The 16,720-nt window shown below is 41.2% G+C and overlaps 1 protein-coding gene across 1 annotated transcript in view; it reads right to left on the minus strand.

Annotated features, from left to right (window-relative positions):
• Nucleotides 1-16,720, minus strand: part of TCERG1L (transcription elongation regulator 1 like) — a 381,274-nt gene that overhangs the window by 13,833 nt on the left and 350,721 nt on the right. Inside the window, exon 12 of the mRNA XM_053691741.1 lies at nt 7,665-7,783. Coding sequence (XP_053547716.1) covers nt 7,665-7,783 — 119 coding nt within the window. The remainder of the gene's footprint in view (nt 1-7,664; nt 7,784-16,720) is intronic.

Genomic DNA, 16,720 nt, shown 5'->3' on the forward strand with positions numbered 1-16,720 from the left:
AAGTTTATCTTCCAAAGCTCTAGTCTTGGAGCCATATAAAAGTTCTTTTTGTGTTGTGTCCAACACAACTTCCTTACTGGTCAATAGTATTTTCTGATTATAACCTCTCTGTCTGAATTTCATCACCATATCAGTCAATTGCAATTCCCTAAGTTCCCCTATAGAGTTGTTCCTGGCCACCCTCTTAAATTGGGACACTGTAAGTGCCTTCTTGAGGCTAGGTGGGTGGCAACTGGTGGCATGCAAGATGGAGTTCTTGTCTGTTGGTTTGCTGTAGAGGGTAGTGTTCAAAACCTCTCCACACTTGAAAATTCTTAGGTCTAGAAAGTCTATTGTGTCCTTGTCATATAATAACTTAAGCTTGATAGTAGGATGCACCTTATTCAGTTCCTCAAACCAATCAAGCAGTTCCTCCTCTGTACCTGTCCATAGGAGGAACAAGTCATCAATGTACAGCTTGAAAAGTTGTATCCTGTGTTCTTCAAGCAGTTGAGTACCCTCATTCTCGAATTCCGCCATAAACAGGTTGGCATATGATGGGGCCATATTAGACCCCATCGCCATACCTGCAACCTGTAAGTAAAAAGATCTTTCAAAGCGGAAGTAATTGAGCTCCAAGCATAACCTCAGCATTTCACATACGGCATCAGCAGGTGGCCCCACACATGGGTATTTAAGTAATTGTCTCCTTGTGGCCGCTATTCCCTCTTGGTGGGGAATGACCGTGTATAGGCTGGTCACATCCAGTGTGACCAGCCACGCATTCTCAGTTAAAGGAGGTAAATCCAAGACAAGTTTTAACATGGATGCTGAATCCAACAGGAAAGAAGGTATATTGCGGACAATTGGTTGGAGTATGTAATCTATGTACGTCGCTATTGGTTGCAGCAGGGAGTCAACAGTTGACACAATTGGTCTCCCAGGGGGGAATCCAAGCTCTTATGCACCTTCGGCAGCATGTAGAGAACAGGTGTCCTGGTGGACTTCACAGTCATGTATTCATACAGGTATGAAGTTGTTCTTGAGTAACAATTATATCATTTCATCCAACGCCGTTTTGAATTGTTTGCTTGGATCACCACGCATTAAACAATAGGTGTCCTTGTCCTCCAATTGCTGCATCACTTCTTTTTTGTAATCAGTATAGTCCTGTAAGACCACTGCACCACCTTTGTCCACCTCCCTCAGGACGATGGTGTTGTCCTCTTGTACTGTCTTAAGTGCTCTTCTTTCTTTATTGGTTAAGTTATGTCTGTACTCCTTTCGTTTAGTACAATTTTCCTCACACTCCTGCCATAGGAGTCTAGAGAATGTCTTAAGTGATGCATTTTGGCTACTGGGGTCATAGGTGCTTTTTCCTTTTCACCTTGTGCCCGTGTCATCACCACTAGTAGTGCCAAAATGTTCCTTAAGTCTCAGGGTTCAAGAGAATCTTTGTACAGCCACGTACAGGTCAAAGTTGTCAGGTAGGGAAGTAGGGACAAATGAGAGGCCCTTATTCCGGACACTCCTTTCTTCATCTGTAAGTATGTGGCTGCTTAGGTTAATAATCAGTTCCTCCTGGCTCTGCCCCTCCTGGGTGGTCATGGTGTGCAGCCTGCGCCTCCCCCCTTTGGGTATGCATCCTCTGCCTCCTTAGTTTTTTTTAACGTGTCTGCATTCCTGGTTGATTGTCAGTCTCCATTGTCATCGGTCTGATGGTATTGTCAGAGCCTGAGCTGTTGCCTGAGCTGTCCATAGTCCCAAGTGGTCTAATATGATTGTATCTTTGCCTCCAAGGTCTGTTTAATCGGTACTGTGTTCTCTCCTCTGGGCTCAACTGCCACCGGTAGACACTTTTGTTTTTGTAATCCTGTGTCACATCTTCCACCTTGCGATTCTTAAATGGTATCAATTCGTTCTCATACTTGTCCACTTCTTCCTACATTTTTTTCAGCCAGTTCTGTTCTTTATCTGCCTCCAACCTATGTAGATATTGATCTTCATAGACCTTGGTTTCTTTCCTGTTAACATCAAGAAGTCTCGTGACTTCTTCAATAATCAGTAAAATTTGGTCAAGGGAACATTTATTCATAATATTACACCACTTTAAGCAGAATGCTGGATTGTTTCGGCCTATGGCAGGAGTATTCCTGATCCTAAAGCCCCGAGGGATAAACAATTTTCTGTGATATTCTCACAGATATGTTGCATGCAGTATAAGATCCTTTTCTTTTTTTCTTTAATTTTGCTAATTTGGCATAAAACCGGGAGTCTTGTTCAATTGGTGAACTCAATGGCAAAGAGGTTTACCTTATTCTTGAGGCATCTTCCTCGGTGAAGAAAAATTCTTCTGCTCCTTTGATTTTGTCTGTGATATCCTCTCCAAGTTCTATATGTTACTCCATGTCACTATTAACATACAGCGTATGTTAATAAAATGCTACTAGCTACCGTAATAGTTAGCAGAGGTATGCTGGATTGCAGATGCGGGTGCTCCTATGGTTAGATAGATATTTGCAAATGGTGTAGAAGCACTCCAGCTATAAGTAGCTTGTTAAGCTCAGCTTGCCCCGGGTGCACTTCAATAATACATAAAGGCAACAGCAAAGAAAGTCACTCACAGGGTCTTGCATGAAATACACATAGTATTTATTTTGACGTTTCGGGTATCACCCCATTTTCAAAAATAGCATAATGGTAAACAATATACTCATCCCCTTTAATACCCCTGCACGAGTGAATACATGACTATGAAGTTCCCCTGTTCTCTACATGCTGCTGAAGGTGCTTAAGAGCTTGGATGCCCCCCCTGGGAGACCAATTGTGTCAGCTGTTGGCTCCCTGCTGCAACCAATAGCGGCGTACATAGATTACATACTCCAACCAATTGTCCGCAATATACCTTCTTTCCTGTTGGATTCAGCATCCATGTTAAAACTTGTCTTGGATTTACCTCCTTTAACTGAGAATGCGTGGCTGGTCACACTGGATGTGACCAGCCTATACACGGTCATTCCCACCCCAAGAGGCAATAGCAGCCACAAGGAGACAATTACTTAAATACCCATGTGTGGGGCCTCCTGCTGATGCCGTATGTTAAATACTGAGGTTATGCTTGGAGCTCAATTACTTCCGCTTTGAAAGATCTTTTTACTTACAGGTTGCAGGTACGGCGATGGGGTCTAATATGACCCCATCATATGCCAACCTGTTTATGGTGGAATTCATGAATGAGGGTACTCAACTGTTTAAAGATCACAGGATACAACTTTTCAAGCGGTACGTTGATGACTTGTTCCTCCTATGGAGAGGTACAGAGGAGGAACTGCTTGATTGGTTTGAGGAACTGAATAAGGTGCATCCTACTGTCAAGTTTAAGTTATTGTATGACAAGGACACAATAGACTTTCTAGACCTAAGAATTTTCAATTGTGGAGAGGTTTTGAACACTACCCTCTACAGCAAACCAACAGACAAGAACTCCATCTTGCATGCCACCAGTTGCTATCCACCTAGCCTCAAGAAGGCACTTCCAGTGTCCCATTTTAAGAGGGTGTCCAGGAACAACTCTATAGGGGAACTTAGGGAATCACAATTGACTGATATGGTGAAGAAATTCAGACAGAGAGGTTATAATCAGAAAATTCTGATGACCAGTAATGAAGTTGTGGTGAACACGACACAAAAATAACTTTTATATGGCTCCAGGAATAGAGCTTTGGAAGATAAACTTGCATTCACCACCACAAATACCAAGGGTAAAGAGGGGATTGCGGATACCCTGAAGAAAAATTGGGGACTGCTAGCTTCTGATAATGACTTACCCTTCAAATCTATGCTGCCACCCAGAATTGGGTATCACAGAGCGACCTCTCTGAGAGACCATCTGATTAAAACAGACCCCAGAGGATGTTACAGTAGCGACACCTGGCTAAATACTAAAGCAGGGTGTTTTTGGTGTCTGGGATGCACGACCTGCGGGGGCCTGACAACTGGCAGTTTCTTCAGTCATCCATACTAAAAAAAAAAAAAATTATAATTTTAAAATCAGACATAGAGTAACCTGTAACACAAAGTACATTGTCTACCTGCTGCACTGTGTGTGTGGAATGTTTTACGTAGGGAAGACGGTGGACGACCTGAGGACCAGAATGGCCAACCACCGGTCTGCAATACGTTCAGCATTAGATAAAGGAACATCAGAACAGCCGGTGGCTTGGCACTTCACTGAGGCTGGACACAGAGTGACAGATCTCAAGTACATTATTATTGACCACATCCCCTCAGTGGCTAGGGGGGGTGATAGGGCCAAAATTCTCTTACAAAGGGGATCACAATGGATTTTCAACCTAGGGACTATGACCCCTAGGGGTCTGAATGTCCACCTTGACTGGCACTGCTGTCTGTAAGGGAATTGTAACATACTGATGGCTTTGTGCATTATGCACTGCTCATGTTTTGTGACATTATCCTGTTTATGCTGATGGACTTTAACTATGCACGTATATCTGTGGATGTTTTTCTAAGGTGCAGATATTTAGTTAGATATATAGGGTATTACTGTGGGTAGGGTTTATGTATATTGCCCCATTGCTTGCAGCTATTATGAGGTATTCTCTACCCTCACCATAATCGCTAGCTTGGTTGGTATGTCATATGCTGGTTAGTGTTACAATTATTAACGTAAAGACCATTCGTTTGGTTATAGTACATTAAGCATCCTCTCGTTTTATAACATCTCCTCTCATTATCCACTGTATGCATCGAATAACTGTTTGAAAGGCGGCATATCCTTGGCTATTTGTGTATTGTTTCAGTCACTATGTTTGACTATGTTTTTAACCTTACACACGGCGCTCACAGCTGAGAGCGTCCGTTTGCTATGCCTACGCGCATGACGTTGCGTCACTTGACGGCAGTCGACTTCCAGGTGCCGGAGTGAGCGCCGCACTAATTGTGTGCTGTGCAGGGGTGTTAAAAGGGGTGAGTATATTGTTTACCGTTATGATGTTTTTGAATACGGGGTGATACCCACAATAAATACTATGTGTATTTCATGCAAGACCCTTTGACTGACTTCCTTTGCTGTTGCCTTTATGTATTATTGAAGTGTACCCGGGGCAAGGTGAGCTTAACAAGCTACTTATAGCTGGAGTGCTTCTACACCATTTGCAAATATATATATATATATATATATATATATATATATATATATATATATATAGGCTAGATTACAAGTGCAGTAGCTAAATTATTGCATTCCCGCAAATGGCAAATTTGCCCATTTGCAGGAGCGCAATAATTAACTAGCCATTACAAGTGGCTGATTATTGCTACCTTGACCTTGTGGTAACAATTAGCACTCCAAAAATTAACCATAGATAGATCTCTGGTTAATTTTTCTAAAAGTGCCCTAAATGCCCTTAAAATAGAGTGTATTTTAGTTTTTTTTTATAAAAACTGCACTAAGCGGTTTTGGGGCTTTAAATTTGGTGGGAGTGGGGTGGGGTGGGGTGGGTGTTAGAAAAAAAAACGGCATTGAAAAGGCCCTTTACATTGCGGTCTATGGGAACTATGTGTTCTCATAGATCGCAATGTAAATATATATGTATATGCTTATATACATATATATTTATGTGTTAATATATGTATATACACAAATTAACACATACATAAATATGTATATATTCATATACATATATTTTTAAAAATGCTGTCCATCGCTGCAAGAGGTTCTTTAAAGTGTTGCCCTAGGCACTTCAAATTTTGCTGCCTCCCTTAGGTTTTGGGCCTTTTTTGGCCATCATATTTTTTGCTGAGGGTGAAACGTGCATTTTTTCATGGCATTTTCAAGTAAATGTTCATGCTCAAGTGTGTGTGTGTGTATATATGGGGAGTGTGTGTGTCTATGGTGGATCTAGCGAGCTTATGTAGTGCAGCATAGTGTGTGTGTGTGTAGTGTAGTGTGTGTGTAGTGCAGTGTGTTCAGTGAGACTCAAAAAGTGCTGTGTCCCCAAAATCTCCTGTCTATGCAAGTGCCTTGTTTGCCTAGGCCAAAATATGCCCCTGGTTCAAATTCAACCTATAACTTTCAACGTGTAGTATTAGCACTATATAGCATGGCAGCAATATTCATTGAAAGTATAGGTTGCGTTAGAGCAATGTCGGCAGCGCTAACCATTCTCTAATAAATGTGATTTACCCTGAAGTTGTAATATCATGTTGCACTCTAATGTTAGCATGGTCCAGTGATACTGGTTATCACATCCTATGCTACCATTAGCAAGTGACTTGTATTCTAGCACTTTATATTTTGTTAAAACAATTATACAAAGCTTACAAAAAAAAGGAAACACTCAAAACCATGGTAGCGTTTTTATGGCTAGTCATACCCTCACCCACAGGAGAGAGGAATTTCTGCAGTATAACACTTTGGTCCTGCAGTATAACACTTTGGTCCTGCAGTATAACACTTTGGTCCTGCCTAAAATACATAGTTCAGCTGCAAAAAAAGCTACTCCACCCATTCCTTACTTAGATACATGAAAACCCCAGATAATTATTATTGGCTTGTGTGGGCCTCATCAATGAGGTGCAGTCATATCTCTCAGCAAGTTGGGCAATGAGTCCACATCTGGTTTCCTGGCCATGTGGAGACTACATAGGTCTACAAATGTGTTGGAATGGTTTTTATTGCTGTGAGATTATATTAATTTCCTAAGACCTCCTGAAGGTCTGATTGTTTGTAACAGCCAGCAATAGTCCATAGAGATGCCATATTTATAATAAAAATTGTCACTGAAAAATTGCTGAGATCCTATGAGAAATCTCTGCATGCACAAATCCTTATTAATGTAAAGTTATTAATAAAGCACAAGGTATGATTTAGCAATAGCACATTAACTGCAGTCCTCTATTGTCATGTGTTGCATTTTGGTTATAAGTTTCTGTAGAAATACATTTTTAAGATGATTACGTTTTTTTTAACATTTTTTAACCAATATGCTGTGAGTATCTCAACAGTTTTAAATAACTTTGTGACTAAACTTTTTAACAAAATTATTCCGTCAGAACATCCATTCAGATTTGTATGAAAACAAATACAGGAACAAAAAAGCAGACATACTTAACCACATAGTAACCAAAGAAATAGTGCCTGCATTTTACTATAACATTTTATTCAAATTAGAACACAACGTGGTTGTTGAACTGGCAAAGCTTTAGTAGCAGTAAAGCAAAAAACAGATGCCATTAATGTGTTACAAAAAGTTATTTGGTCCATTTTTACTAAGCAGTGTTAGACTAAGAGCCAAGTTGGCACATTGCAGTTCATGAACCTTCAGGTGCATTTTGACACAGCATAACTTAGTAAATGTGAAACTTAATGTTTTGTCTTTCCAGGGACTTTGGCTAGATTATATTCATAATTTGAAACTATAATTATAGCTACCGTATATACAAAGAAACAAATATAGGGCAATTACTGAATGATCCAACTGTGCCAAGTTGGAAACAGCCAAACTGAACGAATTTCTGTTTTCCCAATGCTGTTGTTTCCTTTCAAAATTGTTTTAAAAATATTTAAAATGGAACCATAAAAACTTTGCAAATTGAGAGGGAACAATTTATTTAGAAAAAGAAGGCACACAATTATACCAAAAAGTGTCTATTGTATGTTATACCTTGGGGAGACTTTAGATTCTTCTAGAAGTTTTTTAAATTCTTCTTTGGCAAGCATCAGTTTTGTCCTCTTTTCTTTGTACTCTTCCTTAATCCGTGTCTTTACAAATTGATCAAACACCTAAAAATTAAAGTATGCCATAGGTTTTTACTGTGTAAATGTTACAACACGAATATCACTCCTCCCAACTAAAAGGAACTTACACACTGAATAAATGAATCAAATATATGTTTAGATATTACAGAGTACAAAATATTTATAGATGCATGAAAGTGAGAGGACTTAAAATAAATGGTAACTAATACACTATCCTATTATATAAAAGGCCAAGTGTGTTTGTCCGAAGCTGTCATGCGCAGTAGAGACAGCACAAGGACAAACACACCTGGCCTTTGAGTCCTACTCCCTAGCTGATCTCATCTGCGGCAGAAGTGGGCGTGGCCGATGGGAAGGGGGCATGACCAGACGTGAATGGCCGTAAAGGGGCGTGGTCAGGCTTGAAGGGGCGTGGCCGGGTGCGGTCGCGAGATAGAGAGGGTAGACTGAGAGACAGAGAGGAGGGGAGAGAAAGAAAGGGAGAGAGAGAGGAGAGGGGGAGAGAGAGAAGAGGGGGGAGAGAGGAGAGGGGGAGAGAGAGAGAGAGAAGAGGGGGGAAAGAAAAGAGGGGGAGAGAGAGAGAGAGGAGGGGAGAGAGAGAGAAGGGGAGAGAGAGGAGGGGAGAGAGAGGAGGGGAGAGAGAGAGAGGAGGGGAGAGAGGAGAGGGGGGAGAGAGGAGAGGGGGGAGAGAGCACAAAAGAGATGGGGGGGAGAGAGAGCGCAAAAGAGAGGGGGGAGAGCGCAAAAGAGAGGGGGGAGAGAGAGCGCAAAAGAGAAGGGGGAGAGAGAGAGAGAGCGCAAAAGAGAGGGGGAGAGAGAGCTCAAAAGAGAGGGGGAGAGAGAGAGAGCGCAAAAGAGAGGGGGAGAGAGAGCTCAAAAGAGAGGGGGAGAGAGAGAGAGCTCAAAAGAGAGGGGAAGAGAGAGAGAGCTCAAAAGAGAGGGGGAGAGAGAGAGAGCTCAAAAGAGAGGGGGAGAGAGAGAGCAAAAGAGAGGGGGAAAGAGAGAGAGCAAAAGAGAGGGGGAGAGAGAGAGAGCAAAAGAGAGGGGGAGGGAGAGAGTGCAAGGGGTGGGACCGCTGTACTGGAAAAAATGGCCCGTGTGAACGGACTTTAGGACTAGTACAGATATATATAACCATTTTTCAACATCTTGATGCTAAAGCGAATTCAATGGTCATAAGGCATTATGAAATAGAAATACAAAAGGACCTCTCTGAAACAAATACTATACTTTTTCATAAATCACTTTAAAAAATAATAATCAAAATTCTGTACATTTGTGAATATAACCTTTTTTAAATTAATATTAATGAAATATGATTAAAAGGAAATGCATCACCCCTGTGAATGTCAGTGGTTGATTTGAGATGCAATGAATACATAAAAATGCATGTAATCATTTTGTTGATGACATTTCCAACAAATTAAATAAATGAATAAAAAAGAACAAGTGACCTTGATTATTTTGTAATGCATTTATTGATGTACTGAATTGTATAAACAATATATAATTATTGTAATCCTTAATAAATTATCTACAATATATTTAATTACTGTATATACTGTATGTATTCATTGTTCTGAATAGTTCTATATTGATAATCATCAGACTCATTATCAAAGAGTGCTGTCGGCAGATATATAATTTTCATTAAAGACGCAGAAGTATATATATATATATATATATATATATATATATATATATATATACTGAAAAGGTGGCTGCTAGTTTTATCATTATATTATTTGGTTGTTTTTTTTTCTTCTTCAACTTTTTGCTTTTTTGCATATGTTATCTTATACTACTTTTGATCAATTTATTAATAAATCTTGCATAGTCATTACTGTCCTTAAAGGGACAGTGCACTGTAAAATTGTTTTCCTGTTATTGTGTTCCCCATGAATTGTTATACCAGCTGCAGGATATAAAATGTATGAGAAATTGCTCATTTATGCCTTTTCTGCAAATGAAATAACTGGATTTGCTCTTTCAAACCACATCCAATCAAAATAAGCTAAGCTTGTAGTGCGATCAGATCTCATTATCTTATCACTCAAATGCTTCCCATTCTTATCTCTGTCTCTGTAAAATGCTTAGAAAGAACAATTAAAAATAAACATTTTTTTAGCTTTATTTCTTCCACCTCACACAGTGGGGTCAATTTATCAAGCTCCATACGGAGCTTGATGTCTCGTGTTTCCGGCGAGCCTTCAGGATCGCCAGAAACATAAGTTATGAAGCAGCGGTCTAAAGACCGCTGCTCCATGACCTGTCCGCCTGCTCTGAGGCGGCGGACAGAAATCAACCCGATCGAATACAATTGGGTTGATTCACACCCCCTGCTAGTGGCCGATTGGCCGTGAATCTGCAGGGGGCGGCATTTCACTAGCAATTCACAAGAACTGCTGGTGCAATGATAAATACCGACAGCGTATGCTGTCGGCATTTATCGATGTGTGGCGGACATGATACTTTACATTGTATCATGTCCGTCCACACAATAATAAATAGACCCCTGGGAGTGTAATTTCTTCTGCTGACTGTGTTTACATAGTTTCTCAATAGCCTATACCTAGGTATGGAAACTTTGAGTATAGGTAGGGATACCACAGGCTAACTCAGCTATTTCAAATGTCAATTTAATACACTCCAACAGTTAAAATGTATCATTGGGAATAAATTAAAGGAGAACATTTTTTTGGGTAAATCTGTCTCAGATAAACCTCCCTAAGTGTTACATTTTGAAATATTACACACACTATATTACCTATACATCTCATTGTTAATACTATTCCATCATATTTATGTTTAAATCATTTCTCCAACATTGGTGTGTCCGGTCCACGGCGTCATACTTACTTGTGGGAATATCTCCTCCCCAACAGGATATGGCAAAGAGCCCAGCAAAAGCTGTCCATATAGTCCCTCCTAGGCTCCGCCCACCCCAGTCATTCTCTTTGCCGTTGCACCCAGAATTGAAAGAGATTATCTCAGACATCACTGGGGGAAAGGGCCACGCCCTTCCACAAGATAGGCCTTTCAAAGCCAAGAATAAGTCTAATTTTCGTTCCTTTCGCAATTTCAGGAACGGACCAGCCTCCAAATCCGCATCCTCTAAACAAGAGGGTAATGCTTCACAAACCAAACCAGCCTGGAAACCGATGCAAGGCTGGAACAAGGGTAAGCAGGCCAAGAAGCCTGCTGCTGCTAACAAGACAGCATGAAGGAGTAGCCCCCGATCCGGGACCGGATCTAGTAGGGGGCAGACTCTCTCTCTTTGCTCAGGCTTGGGCAAGAGATGTTCAGGATCCCTGGGCACTAGAAATAGTTTCTCAGGGTTATCTTCTGGAATTCAAGGAACTACCCCCAAGGGGAAGGTTCCACATGTCTCACTTATCCTCAAACCAAATAAAGAGACAGGCATTCTTACATTGTGTAGAAGACCTGTTAAAAATGGGAGTGATACACCCAGTTCCAACGGCGGAACAAGGAATGGGATTTTACTCAAATCTGTTTGTAGTTCCCAAAAAAGAGGGAACTTTCCGACTAATTCTGGATTTAAAGATCCTAAACAAATTTCTCCGAGTACCATCGTTCAAAATGGAAACCATTCGAACGATTCTACCTACAATCCAGGAAGGTCAATTTATGACTACCGTGGATCTAAAGGATGCGTATCTACATATTCCTATCCACAAGGATCATCATCAGTTCCTAAGGTTCGCCTTTCTGGACAAACATTACCAGTTTGTGGCCCTCCCATTCGGGTTAGCCACTGCTCCAAGGATTTTCACAAAGGTACTCGGGTCCCTTCTAGCGGTTCTAAGACCAAGGGGCATTGCAGTAGTACCTTACTTGGACGACATTCTAATACAAGCGTCGTCTCTTTCAAAGGCAAAGGCTCACACAGACATCGTTCTGGCCTTTCTCAGATCTCACGGATGGAAGGTGAACATAGAAAAAAGTTCCCTGTCTCCGTCGACAAGAGTTCCTTTCTTGGGAACAATAATAGATTCTTTAGAAATGAGGATTTTCCTGACAGAAGTCAGAAAGTCAAAACTTCTAAACGCTTGTCAAGTTCTTCATTCTATTCCACGTCCTTCCGTAGCTCAGTGCATGGAAGTGGTAGGATTGATGGTTGCAGCAATGGACATAGTTCCTTTTGTGCGAATTCATCTAAGACCATTACAACTGTGCATGCTGAAACAGTGGAATGGGGACTATACAGACTTGTCTCCAGTGATTCAAGTAGATCAGAAGACCAGAGACTCACTCCGTTGGTGGCTAACCCTGGACCACCTGTCCCAGGGAATGAGCTTCCGCAGACCAGAGTGGGTCATCGTCACGACTGACGCCAGTCTAGTGGGCTGGGGCGCGGTCTGGGAATCCCTGAAAGCTCAGGAACTATGGTCTCGGGAAGAGTCTCTTCTCCCGATAAACATTCTGGAACTGAGAGCGATATTCAATGCTCTCAGGGCTTGGCCTCAACTAGCAAAGGCCAGATTCATAAGATTCCAATCAGACAACATGACGACTGTTGCTTATATCAATCATCAGGGGGGAACAAGGAGTTCCCTGGCGATGAGAGAAGTGACCAAAATAATAAAATGGGCAGAGGATCACTCCTGCCACCTATCTGCGATCCACATCCCAGGAGTGGAAAACTGGGAGGCGGATTATCTGAGTCGTCAGACATTCCATCCGGGGGAGTGGGAACTCCACCCGGAGATCTTTGCCCAGTTAACTCAATTATGGGGCATTCCAGACATGGATCTGATGGTGTCTCATCAGAACTTCAAGGTTCCTTGCTACGGGTCCAGATCCAGGGATCCCAAGGCGACTCTAGTGGATGCACTAGTAGCGCCTTGGACCTTCAACCTAGCTTATGTGTTTCCACCGTTTCCTCTCATTCCCAGGCTGGTAGCCAGGATCAAGCAGGAAAGGGCCTCAGTGATCTTGATAGCTCCTGCGTGGCCACGCAGGACTTGGTATGCAGACCTGGTGAATATGTCATCGGTTCCACCATGGAAGCTACCTTTGAGACAGGATCTTCTTGTACAGGGTCCATTTGAACATCCAAATCTAGTCTCCCTCCAGCTGACGACTTGGAAATTGAATGCTTGATTCTATCAAAGCGTGGGTTTTCAGATTCCGTGATAGATACTTTGGTTCAGGCCAGAAAACCGGTAACTAGAAAAATTTACCATAAAATATGGAAAAGATATATCTGCTGGTGTGAATCCAAGGGATTCTTATGGAATAAGATCAAAATTCCTAAGATCCTTTCCTTTCTACAAGAAGGTTTGGATAAGGGATTATCAGCGAGTTCCCTAAAGGGACAGATTTCTGCTTTATCTGTCTTGTTACACAAACGACTGGCAGCTGTGCCAGATGTTCAAGCATTTGTTCAGGCTCTGGTTAGGATCAAGCCTGTTTACAGACCTTTGACTCCTCCCTGGAGTCTAAATCTAGTTCTTTCAGTTCTCCAAGGGGTTCCGTTTGAACCTTTTCATTCCATAGATATTAAGTTGTTATCTTGGAAAGTTTTGTTTTTGGTTGCTATTTCTTCTGCTAGAAGAGTTTCTGAGTTATCTGCTCTGCAGTGTACTCCTCCCTATCTGGTGTTCCATTCAGATAAGGTTGTTTTGCGTACTAAGCCTGGTTTTCTTCCAAAGGTTGTTTCCAACAAAAATATTAACCAGGAGATAGTTGTACCTTCTTTGTGTCCGAATCCAGTTTCAAAGAAGGAACGTTTGTTACACAATTTAGATGTAGTCCGTGCTCTAAAATTCTATTTAGAAGCTACAAAAGAGTTCAGACAAACATCTTCTCTGTTTGTCGTCTATTCTGGTAAAAGGAGAGGTCAAAAAGCGACTTCTACCTCTCTTTCCTTTTGGCTTAAAAGCATCATCCGATTGGCTTACGAGACTGCCGGACGGCAGCCTCCTGAAAGAATCACAGCTCACTCTACTAGGGCTGTGGCTTCCACATGGGCCTTCAAGAACGAGGCTTCTGTTGATCAGATATGTAAGGCAGCGACTTGGTCTTCCCTGCACACTTTTGCCAAATTTTACAAATTTGATACTTTTGCTTCTTCAGAGGCTATTTTTGGGAGAAAGGTTTTGCAAGCCGTGGTGCCTTCTGTTTAGGTAACCTGATTTGCTCCCTCCCTTCATCCGTGTCCTAAAGCTTTGGTATTGGTTCCCACAAGTAAGGATGACGCCGTGGACCGGACACACCAATGTTGGAGAAAACAGAATTTATGCTTACCTGATAAATTACTTTCTCCAACGGTGTGTCCGGTCCACGGCCCGCCCTGGTTTTTTAATCAGGTTTGATAAATTATTTTCTCTAACTACAGTCACCACGGCACCCTATAGTAATTTATCAGGTAAGCATAAATTCTGTTTTTTATTGAAATTTTGCATAGTACATATTATTCCAACAGTCTTTTCATATAAGATTAACAAAACTATGTAATGACAACAGATCGCATTATCATGTCCAATCATAATAATATAAACTGGATCTACTAGTGCTATAGTCCTCGACCACTCTTAACAGCCTTATTGATTCACCGTCTCAAAATATGTTTGTAGGTTAAAGACTACAGTGGTCTTCCCTACCATGGATTGATCGTAAGCATAGGGAGCAATCTGGAATAGAGCGACTGTTCCTTCTGAAGAAATATATTCCTCCCAGGGGGGTCCACATGGACCAAGTAAATACTCATATAAATATATAAAAAAAAATTAACAAATAACAAAAACATCAACAGAAATAAGTAACCTTCAGGATATCGGAAACTCTGTTTAGATTTACATGTTTTCAACAAAAATACCTATTAGGAGAGTCACCACTTATCAAAAGATCATATCTATTGTGCATCTGTATGTACATAGGGGAATGAAAACATCTAACCAGCGTATTCAGATCCATTCCTTAGTGTTCCCATTTGTCTATATCTCTACGGAACTTCTTTGGCAGTAGATATCTAATGGGCATCAGAGTGGATTTAGGGGGCCACATTCCCCTTCTCATAGCCCATTCAGCCCATATATGGGCAGAGGTGTCCGTCACTAAAGATCTAATTGTAGTTTTATTATTCACTAGGGTTATCTCATCCCATAATCTAGAATCATTAGATTCTATTCCCTCCGTCTCCACTTCTAGTTTGATCCATATAGCTTCCCGTTTTGACCTTGGAACTAGGACGTATTGGACTAGTCTAGCTGTTCTGTAATAATCAAGTAAGTTAGGGATTCCCAGGCCTCCCAGAGATCTATCAGTCGTCATTAATTTATGTGACATCCTAGCTGTTTTCTTCCTCCTAATGAATTTTAAAATATCAGATTGTATGCTTGCCAGCTCTGGTTGTAGGATTTTTTTTTTTTTTTTTTTTGAAAAAGCTTTATTGAAAGTTAACAAAATACAATTCACAAATGAAAATGACAACGTGTTTCAGTATTCAGTATCACATTATAAAAATTACAAGTATTATAGGGATCTGTTGAGTAAGACTCTCAACACAGATGTATGGTCATGAGAAGATTAAATTAAGTGAAAACGGCAAACATCATTATCAAATTAGAGTATGACGTGCATCAGAAATTACGATGCTCGTCCTGATAAGAAGATACGAAAAAAGAAAGGGGTCAGAAAAAGGTAGAGAGAAGGATAGGAAAGAGGGAAGGGGTTTCATCTTGGGACAGGGAAGGGGAGGAGGGGAGGAGAAAAAAAAAAAAAAAAAAAGGAGGGGGGGAGGATTTAGTACGCTAAACTATGTATTGGTGCAGGAGTGATTGAGAAGTCTAGAATTTATCTAGATGACGGTCTCCAAAGTTCTTTCATATATTCATGAACTTCAACCCTGTCCTCCCTCAGGTATCTATATCTTTCTAATGACAAGTGTTTATCCACTTGAGCCTCCCAGTCAGCAGTCTGAGGGATTCTATTTGATTTCCAATTCTTAGGGATGAGAGCTTTCGCGCTATTTAACATGATATATAGTAAGTGTTTTTTAGGTTTCTCTGTAAGTTTGGGCAGTCTATGGAACAGTAGTAAGCTAGGATCTCTGTGTAATGTAATATTTAGTTTAGAGTCCATTATGTCCAGTACTGCAGACCAGAACATAGCTAAAAGTCCACAAGACCACCAGACATGAAGGACAGAGCCAGCCTCCCCGCAGCCCCTCCAACATCTACCATCCGATTTCTTATATATTTTTTTGATCCTGACTGGCGTGAGGTACCAGCGGGACATGAATTTGTAGTTGGATTCTAACGTTCTAGCCGAAACTGAGGCCTTGGTGTGATTGTGGAATATTTTTTGCCAGTCTGTGTCTGTGAGGGCACAGTCCAAGTCGTTGTTCCACTGTCTAATAAAAGTAGGTATGTGAGAATCCTTATGAGATATCAGTAGCCTGTACATAATAGATATCAAGTGTTTAGGAGTATGTAACAATAGGCACAAAGACTCCAGCAGGGTCAGCTGTCTTGACACGCTATCAGCTCTTTTGTGTGTAAGCAGATAGTGTTGTAGCTGCCTGTGGAAGAACCATGGTATGTCCAAGCCCGATTCTAACAGAACCTCCCGACCTTTGAGTTTTTTATTTGAAATTAGCCTGTAGAACATTGTCTGGTCTATTTGTGTTTTATCTAGAGCCGCTTGTGGGATATTGGAGAATGGGATGTCTGGGTTTTGTATAAAGGGGGTGAGAGGTGAAGGGTTAGAAGAGATATGTGGGAATTCCACTAGGGATTTATCCCACACCGCGAAGAACTCCCTCATGAATGGATATTGTGTGGCCGCTGTGGGTCTGTTTTTACTGGAAATCCAACCTAACGAGCCCGCATTTTGAGCTCCCAAAATATGCCGTCCCAACTGGACCCACACTTTATCTTTAGAATTGGCACACCACTCCACCTGATGTTGGAGGTTAATAGCCTTTTTGTATATTAA

Source organism: Bombina bombina, chromosome 9, assembly GCF_027579735.1.
Source record: "Bombina bombina isolate aBomBom1 chromosome 9, aBomBom1.pri, whole genome shotgun sequence".
Taxonomy (NCBI): domain Eukaryota; kingdom Metazoa; phylum Chordata; class Amphibia; order Anura; family Bombinatoridae; genus Bombina; species Bombina bombina.